Consider the following 13,899-nt stretch of genomic DNA (forward strand, 5'->3'; position numbering starts at 1 on the left):
AAAAACTCCATGTCCTTTCTGAGTGCTGGGACCTGTGTTTGATGTGCTGATTCAGAAGTAAAGATGTGGGCTCTTTTTTCCTTTTCCACCCAAACCAGGTGGTGTTTTGTGCTACATGGAAATGGCAATGAGGATAGGATGGTGGGACTGTATAGGGGTGCTCCTAGCCCACCCATCTCCTTCTTTAAATAATTCTCATCACTGTCTCATAGGGACCTGGATGGTTTACTAGACACTTGGCAGAGTTTTCTCTGAGCATTTACATCACAATAAAGTAAGAAGTAAAAGAACAAATTTATCCACCAGAATGGTGGAGAAGAATGGGAGGGGGTAAGTAGTGATTCACACTGAGGTCCTAGAATTTTATGTGTAACTATTTTTATAACTTTGTTCTTTTCATCCTTGAATGTGGGTAAAGGGAGCCTTATTAAGGAATAAGTTATTGTTGGGAGAGGGTGGTTGTCCTCAGGGTGTGAATCAGAGTACTGGTATTTCATCATTGTTCTGTGCTGTGCACCTGGGAAGTGGTGGGAAACTTTTCTGTATCTCATAATTGGTAATGAAAAGCCAAGCAGAACACAAGCATCCAGTTCCTGGGATCTCAGCACCCTTGCCCCTCTCCCTTTCCCCAGAGTGCCATTGAGACCAGAGTTGATTTGTCAAGAGAAACAGACATCCCTAAGACTCCCCAGCTGGGGCCTTTGTGTTTTTCAGCTCTAATGGTAACCACAGAATATTCCGGGAGTAGTCTTCTATAATGGTTCTGAGTCTTTTAGGAGCAAGAATGGTGGAATCTGTACAATCCTGGAGCCACAAGCAAGCACCGAGCTCATTGGAGCACAGGGCATGAGTTCTTCATGTGTTCTCTTCCTTGGAGGGTTCACGAATTAAAAATATGGAATAATTTGTAGTAATGCTACCTGGCAGGGATATTGATGAGCAGAAGAAGGCTTATTTGGAGACCTTTGATCTTTCCAGCCCCAAGACTCTGGGCCTAATAGACATATAATTATCATTAATGTCCTATGATTTTATAATTGTGTTATCATTGATCCACATCATTAATCATGAATTGCTGACCTCTCAAATGCTATGGGTAGCTTGTATGGTTATGTGTAAAATTTGCAAACACAATAATCCTTGAAGGTAGATACCATGGCCAAGAAAAAGACTCAGCTCTCTTGAAAGAGGAGTTATGTAGTTCACTTTCCTCATTAAGCCAGCTATTTTACTTCCCCCACTCTCTCCAGCAGAGGGAAACAAAAAAAGAGCAAATAGAGACCTGGAAATTATTTAATGCTCAGTTACCAGGACAAAGTTTAAGGACCTTAGGGAGTAGCATTTTATTTCTTACCATAAGGCACTGGGACGGGCACAGAGAAGTCTCTATTTGTTCAATCCAGATCCCCGTCTTCCACTTTTAATGTTACATTCACTCTTTTAACCTTAACTGCTCACATGTTATGATCCCTTCTAGAACATTCATTCATTCACATTCTAATGTCTTTTACTGTTCCTTGGGTAACTTTGAGGCAACCCGGCCCTTCCTCTAACTAGTTATATGACCTTTTGCAATTTAACGTCTCTGTGTCTCAGTTTTCTTGTTGGTAGAATGGACGTTTTAACTCCTAGGTCACAGAGATGGGTAAGGACTATGAGGAATAACATAAGTATATGAGATGCTTACCACACTCTTCAGTAAATAACACAACTTCCCTCTTCCCCACTTGGACTGTCCTTTGCATTCTGCAAAGAACTTTCCTATTCATGATGCCTTACAACCAAAAGGGAAGAGTACTGAGTCCTCCTTTCCCCAGTGTGTTCAAGACCAACCCAGATTCCATAAAACTTTCTGAAAGACTTTCACCCTTCTGTGCATCAGTTCTCTTCCCAAGGAGACTGGATAAAGCAGATAAATACACCCTGGAATAATCTGGAATGTCCTGAACTCATCACCCTCAATCGTTCTCTATTCATTTAGTCTCCAGACAGTCTGGAAGAGGCAAACAGATTTGATGGGAGGGGCTATACCTCGAGCCTCCAGTATTCATGAAGAAGCCTGCCCTTTCTTCCATCACTAGACCTTGAAAAACAAGTGTAGTAGACACAGCCACGATTTCCGCTGTGCCTCTCTTTCTACTTGGGGGTCAAGTCTTTGCTTTCCCACAGGGAGGAACAAGAGCTTGAAAGCATACAGGGAAAATACTCAAATCCTGAAAAGGACCTCAATTCCTGAGTGGGCCCGACTTGCCTCCTGAATTCACTAGGTGAAGGGCCTACAAGGAAATTCTAGGTGGAACCCTGCCCTGGGCTTATTCCCTTGTTCCGTCTTCTAGATGTGGGCAATGGGTGGCATGGGTCCACACCTGAACCTGCACACTTGTGTTCTCCCAACTGCCCTTCTGATTCTGTCCCTCACACCTTCCCTGTTGTCCTTTCCTGGATCCCTCTCATTTCTCTTCTTTTTTGCTTAGCTCACAGTCTCTGACCCTTGTACCAGGTCGGCTGGTACTGGAGGGCTGACAGGCCTCATGTTCATGGAGAACTGGAAGAGCCATTCTTCTCAGCCTCATATCTTGATTATCTAGCGTCTTATATCCTTTAGCCACCTCTTCTAGGCCTGACTTTCCTCCCGTTTGTGTTAATATTTTCTTTTCTACCTCTGGCTGCCTTTTTAGCCTCACTTCTTGCCTTCTTTCCCTCTATGGCAGCCAGTCCTCACTGTAATGGCTAAGGATTAAGGATGTACTGTAAAGAGAAGTCCAGTTCTGTGGTCAAAAGATTTAAAGTTTGAGAGTCACTTCTTTTATATTAGATTTAAAAGAACTTGAGGGGAAAAACCCCCACAGCTTTCATCTTCAGTTTGGAAAATCTGTAAATTAGGAAAGCAGTAATGTGTAAATTCGAGTTTTTAGGTTAAAAAATGGAAGGAATGATAAATCCATGTAAAAGAATCTATTTGGGACAGCGAAATGCTATACAATCTCTCTAATTCTGCTGTTGATTTTGCTGATCTCAAATGTCTCCAGTCATGTTTCTTCCCTACCATTCTGCAGTCAAGGCTGGACATAAAGAAGGAATCTCACTTGACCAACCCTGGAATTAGATATTCTTGCCTGAGCCTCCTCCATCTTGTTTTCTACCCCAGACTAAAGATGGAGGGGCTTATGTGAGAGTATTTTGTTTTCTTGTGCCTGGCAGAGACTCCCATTCCCCACAAACTTCAGGGAAGATGAAAGACTCTAGGGCTCAAGAAAAAAGTTTGAAGGAAAGTCCCAGCCTTCCCTTCCCTAACAGGTCAAAGATGAACTAACCTAAAGGTATTTGCAGGATGCCTCAGAAGGTAAAATCTCATCAGAACATTTAAAAATGTGAAGATTAAGAAAGAAATGAACCTCTTTACTTGATCTCTGTTGAGGTCCTCCCCACATCCTTCCAGATCCTGGAGTGACCCACAGTTGGCTCAATTTGCCTTCAATGTGGAAGCCGAGCTCTTCCTCTGCATAGGTCCCCTATCATTAGCAACACGTCTTGCTACACCCCAGCTCTCCCTGAAGCAACTGGGAACTGTCAGCTCTACCCAAGGGGTCTGCCCAGCCTTGTACACTTCAGCCAACCCCCTCTGACCTCCACCTGGGGTGAAACACATCTATAACATTTTTTTCTTCATTCTTGTTAGGACTAATGAGATGATTCAGAAGTAAAGACCAAACTGGGAGCCAATTTTAATCTTCGGAACTCAAGTAGATGTATGATGTTTGTGTTAGAGGGGACCTGGATCAGTGGGCTTCCCCATGTCATCCTACACACCTTGGGAAGTGCTCATCTCCTAACTCAGGTAGGGACCCTCTGGCCCACTCTCAGCCTTCTGAACGGAGGCAGCCTCTCACTGGGCGATTTACCTGGCACCTGTAGAGTCTTCCCATCAACATTCATATCCTAGGAGGGAAAACATCTGTTAACCCAAAGAAATGAGGGAAAACCAATGGGAGGTTTTTGGTGGCAGCATTTGTGTCATTCCAGAACCCTAGTTGTTAGATTTTGGCTGTCATGCCAGACCTGGGATAAGGGTGAAGGATGAGCAGGGATTGGGGAGCTGATAAGTGAGAGAGCCCAAGGGTGAGGTTTGGAATTTTCCAGGTCCTTCTAGCTGCTACTGGGACTATGGATCTCAGAACATAAAAGAGCATCATGGACTTCAGAGGCTACCATGTACTTTCTGTTCCTTCTCTGCCCCCTTTATTCTCTCAATGTCATGGAGACCAAGGCTAATTGGCAATGGAACAGTGTCCCCTCCCCTGAGATTTTCCCTGGCTCTGTACCTAGTTTTCTACCACTATTTTGGCCACAGCAGTCTCTGGAAGCTGCTTTCTGTCTGGGCTCTGGATTACTCATGAAACAGGAACGATGGCTCCTCAAGCACCCACCAGGTATATGAAGCCATACCCATCAGGCCTTTGTCCGACTGGAGTACAGGGAGCCACTCCCTGCCTGGGGTGAATTCTAAAATCCATCATGTATGCCCTAGCTGTAATATGATTAATGAGTTTTTATGGCTATTGAACAGGGGATTCTAATACCCATCAAGGAAGGCCAGAGTGGATGACATCTGATAGTTTTGCCAGCCCTGAGATTACCTGAGACTGAGATACCTAATATTATCACTAATACGCTGTAATTTATAATAATGTTTTCAATGATGCATATCATTAATAATAATGACTGTTGTCCCTCTACCTTTTCCAATTCGATGTGTGATCTATAGAACTACATGGTACTCCTCAGGTGTACTTACCAAAGTCGATACTTACCATTGATACCTTACCAGAAAGGAAACCGAGGCCAAGAAACAGGCTTTGAATCCAGCTCCTCCAGCTGAACAGGCAGGCCCCCACCCCCAAGAGCAACTGCACCTGCCTTGGATGACTCGGGACTCCCAGTTCTCTGCAACTGCCCCTCTTCCAGGCCTGCTTTGTTCTCTTCACCCCACCTCCCGCCCTTCTTCAAAAGCTCCCAAGACAGCTAGAGTTGCCTCCTCTCACATCTGCTTGTCCTAGTATAAGATTTCAGTCCCTAACTGGGCCCCGGTTTGACCTAAAGCCAGTCACTTCCCCATGCCGGTACCCTTTGGATCTTAAAATCTAGTGAATTCTTCCGGCCAATAGTGCCACTTTGGGGTCGTGGCCCTGGCCAATCTTCCATCCATCTCCTTCTAGATAGTAGGTTCCCCAAAGCTATACATTATCTTGAAATGAGTGAAAACAGAACCGTTTTTGACCAGAGATCTAGAAACCAGGTTTTGTTCCTGCCCCTCAGAGAAGCATGTAGAGTTCTCAAGGGCATGCACAGCCCCCTTCACTTTTATTTTGATTTCTTAAAACCAGGCACAACGAAGGAACACAGCTGGTCAGTAAATGCATGTTGAACACATGCAGAGCTGATTTCTTCACTTCTCTCACTTTCTTTGCAGGGCTTAGTCATCTCAAATTCAAGGTTCCCATGCCAGGATACAGGCCTTTGACATGAAACCCAGAAAACTCTGCATTTCTAATCTTCTCTGCAACTGTGGAGGTTATTTCAATGCAAATTCATTTATTAAATTTTACCCACCTCTGCCACTCATTAGCTATGTTACATGGGGTAACTTAAATAACCCCTCTCTACCTTAGCTTCCCCAATGGCAATAACAATAATACCTACTTTATTGGGTTGTTTGATGATAAATTGAAATCATCTGTAAAAAGTTCTTAGCATAGTGCATGGCACTCAGGAAACTCTCAATGAAAGACAGCTATTATTATCAATTTAATTTTGCAGTTCAATATCCTCTTGGAAAATGCCAATCTTATGTCAACCTAATGAAGGGATAAGAACTTTCCCATATTAGTCTATGTAGAAAAGGCAACCAGCCCATCTTTGGTAGACAGACAGAACTGTACCCTCAAGAGATCCCCAAAGGGATGGGTGGAGAGAGTAAGACAGTGAACTCAGGAAGAAAACACTAAGGATTACTGGGTGTAACTGAGAACTTAAGTCCCTCTTCTTTGTCATATTCCTTTTCAAATGGTGAGCAAGATACCTGCAGTTACCAGGACATGCCAAGTTGGTGACAGAGGGGATATGTGTGGCACTCTGAGGTTTTTCTTCATGAGAAAGTGGGAACAGTTATCAAGAAGTTCAGCCAACAGAGGTAACCACAACTTGAGGAACAGGGGACATAAGGGATTCAAGGGAAAGAAAAAACTCACCCTTGCAAAGTATATAGATGCTAGAGTCGCTGCTGGGTGTACCCGGAGCACCAACGAACACATGTTACAGAGGAGGTGGCAAAAGAAGAGGGGGTAGACTCATCATCGCCTAACCAGATGGGCAGCTGGACAGAGGGCCCTGGGGCCGTGGGAGGCTGGTCAGTGGGCTGACTGGCTGTGGACCAGATGGGTTTAGGGATCCCATGGAGATGGGTGAAATTCCAGCTTCAACTGCTCATCAGCACCAAGCAGTAACTGCAAGATGCACTGATATCTCAGAAAAGGACTAGACCATGAGATCTTTCTTGCTCCAGCCCCAGAGAAACTCCAGCACAAGGTGGTGGAGGAGAATACTGGTTCCAGTTCACCAGGAGCCATTCGACTATTGACTAAAGAGATCAGAAGCTCAATTATCTCCACAAGAATAGGAAAACAACCAAACAGGAGCTTGAAATATGGGCCCATTTCCCCAAAGTCAGTGAGCAGAAGAAAGATGCCAAACATTGTTCAAAATGAGGAAATGGGGGAAGATCATTGCACCTGTCAAAAGACGCCAAATGTCTGTGATAGGAATCGGGATAGCTTGAGAAGTCAAGCCCAGCTGCCATCTTTGGTCTGTTGGGAAGCATATCAATTTCCCTCTGCTAGAGGCTGCAGGAAAGGGAAATCCATGAGCCTTACTGTAAACATGGACTGAAAGTGGGATAGGAGTCTTAAATGAGATCCTGAAAGCTGAGAAACAGAGATCTTTGGTTTAAAGACTGAAAGCACAAATAGATATTTTTAAACTGAAGGGATAGTATTCCTTTTAGATGTTGGAAGAACAATCTGAACGGGTCAGATTCTCTTATAATTCAAAGGTAAAAACCTCAGGTATTTACCTGGGAGAGGCCTTCTTGTCACAACAAATTTTTGCTACTGTCAACTATATCACATAAAATGGCTAGGGTTGGGAATCTTGGTGTGAAATTTAAAACTGTGAGTTCAGGTTCTGACTGCTGCCTGCCAACATTTTTTTCTTTTGAATAAGTGTATCTGCTTTACTAGCAGCAGTCTGCAAAAACCCCAGTGGCTGTAAGAACAGAGAAAGCCCCACCCATCTTGCTGAAGACCTGAGACCTTCATTGCAGACATACTGAGAACAGAAATTAGAAGACACGGAACTGCTCAGGCTGTCCTAATGAAAAATCAATACCCACAGACTTTGGAAGAAAAGTTACTACTCATTTTGAAAGGAGGAAATCTGACCTTCCTCTTATCTGGCTGGAGATTATATTCCTTTAAAAAAAAAAAGTGTGTGCTTTAAGGTTTTCTTGAAATGTCAAAAGAACTTTACTATTATGATGGTAAAATGAAAAATATCTCCTTTAAGGGGAACCTGAGGGATGTGTCATCAGGAACTTAGGAACAGGGGTTGAATTATTTTTCGCAAAGCTTAATAATTCAAGTGGGTTCAGGGTGTATCAGCTACCTCTCTTCTGCAAAGGATCAAAGGGCTGAAGGTTTCTCTCTATCGGAAAAGAGGGTCTAGCTGGGCAAGCACCACTCCTGATGGGGACAAGGGTTTGGGAATAGGAAGAGATGGAGAAGATGGGCTTGGTCATTGCAGTGAGCTGGTATGAGCATTTCTATCTTAAGGGGATGAAGTTATAGGCTCTCAAGACAGGGGTTAACAGAAGAGGCTAGAAGTAGAAAGCTATTAAACAGTAGACATCCTAGAGGATCACCAGGCTAGGAGGAGGATTGATCACAAAGGTGGTCTGGGCAGGACAGGCTGAAGCTTAGGGGAAATTTTCTGGTTGGAGGGGGGCGGGGGGGGGCGGGGGATTTGTTACAAGCCAAAAAGAGCCAGAGAGGTCAGTGCGAGGTCAGAAGAAACCACTAAAGCTCTTGCCTGGAGTCAACCCTGAGAATTTTACTAGTCCCTGAGGCCAGACCAACAGCTTCTGGATCAGGCTATAACTTTGAGTATTTCAGCCAGTGTAAATTACAATCTATAAAGGGTTGAAGGAAGGAAGGACAAGGAAGGCAACATTGATATTATGAAAAGAACTAAGGCTTTGCAGCCAGACTTACTGTATGACCTTGGGCAAGTTACTTAACCCCTTTGAGCCTAGGTCTCTCCATTTGTAAAATCAGTATAGTATCTACCTTGAGAGGCCTCAGTGAGGACTCAGTGAGAAATGCATGTGAAGCACCAACACAATGCCTGGAAACTGTATGTGCTCCGTAAATGTCAGTTTCTCCTTCCAAAAGTCGCACTGGCGAGTCAATTACTGTATGTCTAGAGCTGTGCTGTCCAATATGGTGGCCAGTACTAGCCATATATGCCTCTCAAACATTTAAAAGGTGGCTGGTTTGACTTGAGATGTTCTGTGAGTGTAAAACACACACCAGATTTCTGAAACTTCTTACCCAAAAAAAAAAAAGTTAAATGTCTTATTAATAAAAGTGTTTACATGTTAAAATGATAATATTTTAAATATATTTGGTTAGATAAAATATATTATTAAAATTAATTTTACCTGTTTTTTTAAACGTGATTCAATGTGGCTACTGGAAAATTTTAAATGACACTGTGTCTCACGCTTTATTTCTATTGGACGGTGCTGATCTAAACATTGGACGAGGATAGGGTTGGGAAGCTGTGTTCCAGAAGCTCGTTTGTTTCTATACTTTGGTTTTGTGTATTGGTCTGTTGTCCTAGTCCCCCAGTAAAAGACCCTTTTTGAAAAAGCGCCATCCAGTGCTCAGCCAAAATAGGTACTCATGCGCCCCTAGTGGCTGAGCGTGGTGGTGGCCCTGGTCCAGGATAGAGGAGGCAGGGGTGGTATATGAGAGAACAGAGTTATCAGGTGGGAAGACCAGGGTAGCTGGGGATGGATTAGTCCATCTTTGCCTGGAGCTTCACTCAAGATCCTTCTACTGCTCTTTACTCCAAGAGGACAATCTCATTCTCTTATTTCAGAAGGCTCCCGTCTTGTACATGACCTTGGCAGGAAGCAGGCTCCCATCAGGCATTAACAAAGGTATAAGGAAAAATGCCACTTCAAAGCTACCTTTAGAAGACCTCAGCGTTTCCAGAGAAATGAACAGCAGACATTCACAGACACGAGGATGTTCTTTTTTTTCTCTCTCCCGAGAAGTGTGGTTAGGTGTTTTTAAATCTGTACATTTTACTGTACATTTTTTTTTTTTTTAGCAAAGAAGAAGATTGGCATTTATATTCTGACCACAGGGATGTTGCTTTCCAAAACTCCAAGTCAGAAACATGACAAACACAAGCACAAGTACACATCGTGTCACGACAGAGCTCGAAGCCACTGATGAGAGTAGACGGTTGCTTCCTCCCCTTCCGATGTCCACCACTTTCCTTCTTAGTGTCTGAACTTAAAGGCAAACAGGAAAGTGGTATTTGGGGTCACTTTCTCAATGGCTACATTTAGAAAGGCTGAGTGAGAAAGGTGCAGAGGGAAAAAGGGGAGGGAGGAAATGGGAACAGGGGAAGAGAGCAGGTGGGAAACATTTCCTTTCAAGTCACCCAGTTCTGTGGGGGCCACCATTCCTGGGGAAGGCATATGCTCTGGCACTGGGAATGGCCTGGAAAATTAGCTTATGGCCTCAGGAAGAGACTTGCCTGGTCTGTTAATGGCCTTTTCAGGACCAGAAATGGACTGGGGAAGGCAGAGAGTTACAAGAAGTAATAGAATAAAGACAGGAAGAAGAGGGAAGTTGGAGAGAGAGAATAGGAAGGTAGGAGGAGGAGGAAGAATGAAAGCATGGGATTTGGAGGTTCCTGGGCTAGAGCCAGAGGCAATCCTGCATAGGAAGTTTCCCACCCTCTCCCTGTGTATTCCGAATGAGGTTGGGGACCACCAGCTCAGCTCTAGGTCTGAGTCCACCGAAACTTTTCAGCCCAAGACAGACTTACCTGAATGCTTTGTATGCTCTGTGGTTGGCGAGTGGAAGAAGGGAGAAGGACAAAATAGAGAGGCTAGAGATCTGTAGCGGAGGCTTAGAAGAGGAAAGAATGAGTTGGGGGGACTGAGGGAGAGGCAGTGCATTGGCAACGAGAGAGCTGGAACAGGCAGAGACCAAGATAGACAGAGATGTGGGGGAAAGTCCCTCAGATGCTTGCTTCTAAAGCAGTTTCTCCCTGGCCACATCTCTGCCTCCTCTCAATGCTCTCCATGGCTGTGGGGGTAATCCTGAGAGAGAAGTAAGCTCATGTGCCCCTCCCATTTCCATCCTGTCACTTCTATGGATGGATCCCCATCGTAGGCAGCATCCCCCACATCTCATCCTGAGCCAGCTTCTTCAAGAACAAACAAATGACAGACTCTGACCACAGAGATGCTAGGGTGAAGACAGGGTAGCAGAGCCCAACCACCATCCCCAGGAGGCAACCAGCCTTGGCCCCTGCCCTGACTTAGTCACTAACTCACTGTGCGACCTTGGGAAAGTCCCTTATACTTTGGAAGTAAAGAGAGATAGGATTAAGGATGAGATGACCTCAAATTCCTCTTCAAGCTTCAAAACTTTTATGATACTAAAAAGATTCACCTTTTCCCTCCAAAGCCCCTAGAATTCTCCCTTCTCCTTCTGTCCAGTAGGAAGGATGGGAACTGCCTGCCCTACCAGCTTGTGCTTTTGGTACCACTGAGATGCAACATATCACATTTAAAGTGATTAGAGTTCATTAGTCTTTAGAACTGGAATGGAATTGGAAATCTGGTACAGTCCCAGTATTTTGTGAATTAGGAGACTGAGGTCCAAAGAGAGAAAAGGGTCTCGCCCAGTATGTTCAGCTGGTTTATTTGGCTGTGGCTCCGGAACCCAAACTCAGAGTGTTGGACTCTTAACTTCTCTGCCACCCTACTCTACTTTCCTTGTGAGAAAGCCTCTTGGCCTGCTCATGGAGACTTTCTGTCCCAGCCTCCTAAAAAGAGGCAAAAATCTCAAAGTAACTCCAAAAGGTAACATCCCTTGTGTCTCAGAAAGTTCTTCACACACTCCCACATAAAGTGTTCTGGAAGTTACCTTTCTTATTTAAGCTGATGTGATGTAATGTTTGAGAAGCAAAGGAAGCTGGATCAGTTATAAGATGGGGACCTTTAGGAATAATGAGGGGTCTGGACAGGGGACTCCACGGTCTTCTCCCAAATGAGTGTGGAACAAGAAACATTTCTCTCCCTCATCAATTGGCAATAATTGCCCACTGCCAGGGCTACTAGGAACCTGCTTTCATATGTAGAGCTAACTCTCCAATATCTGTGTGAATGAAGAGGAGGAGTCTGGAAAGTAAAGAAATTAAGAAATAAAAACAACACTAGAACCATAAGCAATTCAAAGCCACTTGCTTATACGCTGCATTTGTGATTAGAAAGGCAGTAGTCCCACCTTTCCAAACACTCAGGGCTCAGTCCGACACTTAGTGATGGAGTTCGCTTTCCCTGAGCACACCCCAGATGGGTGGTGGGGGACAGGCCTAGGATGGTGGGGTGGGGAGAGGAGGCCATTGACAGGGAGACAAACTGTCCCTGGATGTAAACATCACCATGGAAAACCCACAAGGACTTGCCAGTAAAGATTCTTTCCCCCTCCTTCCACCCTGTAAGGGTAGGAGTGAGGGACACCCACCCCCAGGCCTACACCGTGCTCTCCATCACCCATTCAGAGCTGCCAAAAGTCCCTCGGGCCCCCACGAGGTCACTCTCCTCAAAGGGCAAGAGCATGCCATTGACAGAGAGGCTGCGCTTTGTCCAGATGTTGGAGACTCTCCGAGGTGGGCTGTAGCCACCTGGGGCAACCCCTCCGGCTGCTGCAGCCGCAGCCGCAAAGTCCCCCATGTCAAAGGAATGGCTGCGTTTGGCCTTGCCCTCCAGGGGCAAGGGAAGCAAGCTTCTGGCCCGGGCCGCAGGTGGTCCCAGCAGTGGCTCTCGGTCCGAGTGGTGACCCCTGGCCGATGTCCCAGACCCTCTTCCGCCTGGAGTCCTGGAGTCCAGCAGCTCCTCCTTTTTCTGACTCTTGAGGTCCAGGGAGGCAAAGGCCCCCATCAGGCGGTCAAGGTTGGGCTTGGGGCGTGGGGCAGGGGGCGGAAGCCTCCAGGGGCCACGTCCCAGTCCTGAGGCCTCCCCGCTGCCCAGGGAGCTGGAAGAAGAGGAGTCACTGCCTCGGGCCAGGCTGGCACTGAACTCGACCAGCTCATTGCGCACCACCACCTTGGGTGGCCCCAGTGCAGGAGCCCCACTGGGCCCACTACCCAAAACAGGCGGCTGGGCCCCGTTGGTCTGAGAGTGCATGTTGCTGACTGTGGCGGCCACCGTCTTGCCAGGGGTCTCATGGTTGCAGACCTTGTAGCGCACCATAAGGATGACAATGAAGACCAGCAGTGTAGCCACAATGATGCCGCCGATGACCAGGATCATGGTGCCACCCAGGATCTGGCTGTGCATTGACTGGCACTGAGGGTAGTCGGCCTTGGTGAAGAACTGGGCACAGCCCACAATGTTGGTGGCCGTGAGCGTCGTGGCTGTGTCGTCCCACATGGCCAGTACACACAAGTCGTAGCCAGTCCCTGACACCAGGTTGTTGACCACAAAAGCCTTGTTGGAAGCTGGGATCATCCTGAGGTGGGTGGGGGTAGACACAGAGCGGGAGGGGTGGTGAGGAATGACAGGGTGATGGGGGACAGAGGCAGAAATAGAAAGAGAGAGAGTGATGGACACAGGCAAGATGGAGAAGAGGAAGGGGGAGAGACAGACAGACAGACGCAAGGACACAGAGAGAATGAGGCACACCAGGAGAGAGAAGAACAGGTGAAGAGATGGGGAAGGGGAGAGATGGAGACACAAAGAGGAGGAGTCAGAGAAGGGAAGGGGCAGGCAGGTGACAGGAACAGGGTGTAGCAAATAGTGAAGGAGACGGATGTGAGGCGAGGGACCCAGGTAAAACGGAGAAAGAAAGGCAAGGGTGAAAAGGGCAGTGAGAGAGAAAGGTTCAGGGTAAAAGTGTCAGAGAGAGATGTACACAGGGAGAGAGATATTGGTGACCAAGTGCGGGCAAACCACCCAGAAGTGGTAGATAAAGACACGAGGAGTATGAAGATGAAGGGAATGAAAAAGGGGAGAGTTGAAAGCAGAGATAGTGAAAAGTAGTTTGGAGATGGAGGTTCAGAGAAGAAAAAAGGAGACTCAGCAGAGATGAGTGAGGATACATAGGGAGGGGCAGGAGGAAGAGACAAGGAGAAGCAGAGAGGTTAAAGGCCTGAAGAAGCAGAAATTAACCAAAGTGACTCCCCCAGCCACACTTCTGCCATGTCTGATGCAAATATTCCCTCTGTCTCTGAAAGTAGGGGGATGAGAGTCAGGTCCACCCTGGTCCTCTTCCAGCCCACCCCAAGGCTCGGTCCCCCCTCTTGTCCTGTCCTTGGAGACTCGTCAACACTGACAGAGCCTCCTTTCAGGGCTGGTGCTACACTCAGTCACAGACAAGGTCCTGCCCTTGGGAGCCAATGCCCTCCTCACCTTGAGATGGCTTTCTTATGCCTAAGGAGGGAAAATGTTTGTCTAGGCAAATGGAGGTAAGGATAAGGGGCAATGTTGAAAACTAGAGGGCAACTCTGCTTTCCAAAGGGCAAGACAATTCCTCC

General features: G+C 46.2%; 1 protein-coding gene across 2 annotated transcripts in view; it reads right to left on the reverse strand.

Moving 5' to 3' along the window:
* Nucleotides 1–9,434: 9,434 nt before the first annotated feature.
* LRFN2 (leucine rich repeat and fibronectin type III domain containing 2) overlaps nt 9,435–13,899 on the reverse strand; it is a 187,844-nt gene continuing 183,379 nt past the window's right edge. For both annotated transcript variants that reach the window (XM_016122930.2, XM_016122929.2), the window contains one exon: nt 9,435–12,875. In XM_016122930.2, the coding sequence (XP_015978416.1) occupies nt 11,897–12,875 (979 nt within the window). In that variant the 3' untranslated portion in view covers nt 9,435–11,896. The remainder of the gene's footprint in view (nt 12,876–13,899) is intronic.

This window comes from Rousettus aegyptiacus, unplaced genomic scaffold, assembly GCF_014176215.1.
Source record: "Rousettus aegyptiacus isolate mRouAeg1 unplaced genomic scaffold, mRouAeg1.p scaffold_m13_p_1, whole genome shotgun sequence".
Lineage (NCBI taxonomy): Eukaryota > Metazoa > Chordata > Mammalia > Chiroptera > Pteropodidae > Rousettus > Rousettus aegyptiacus.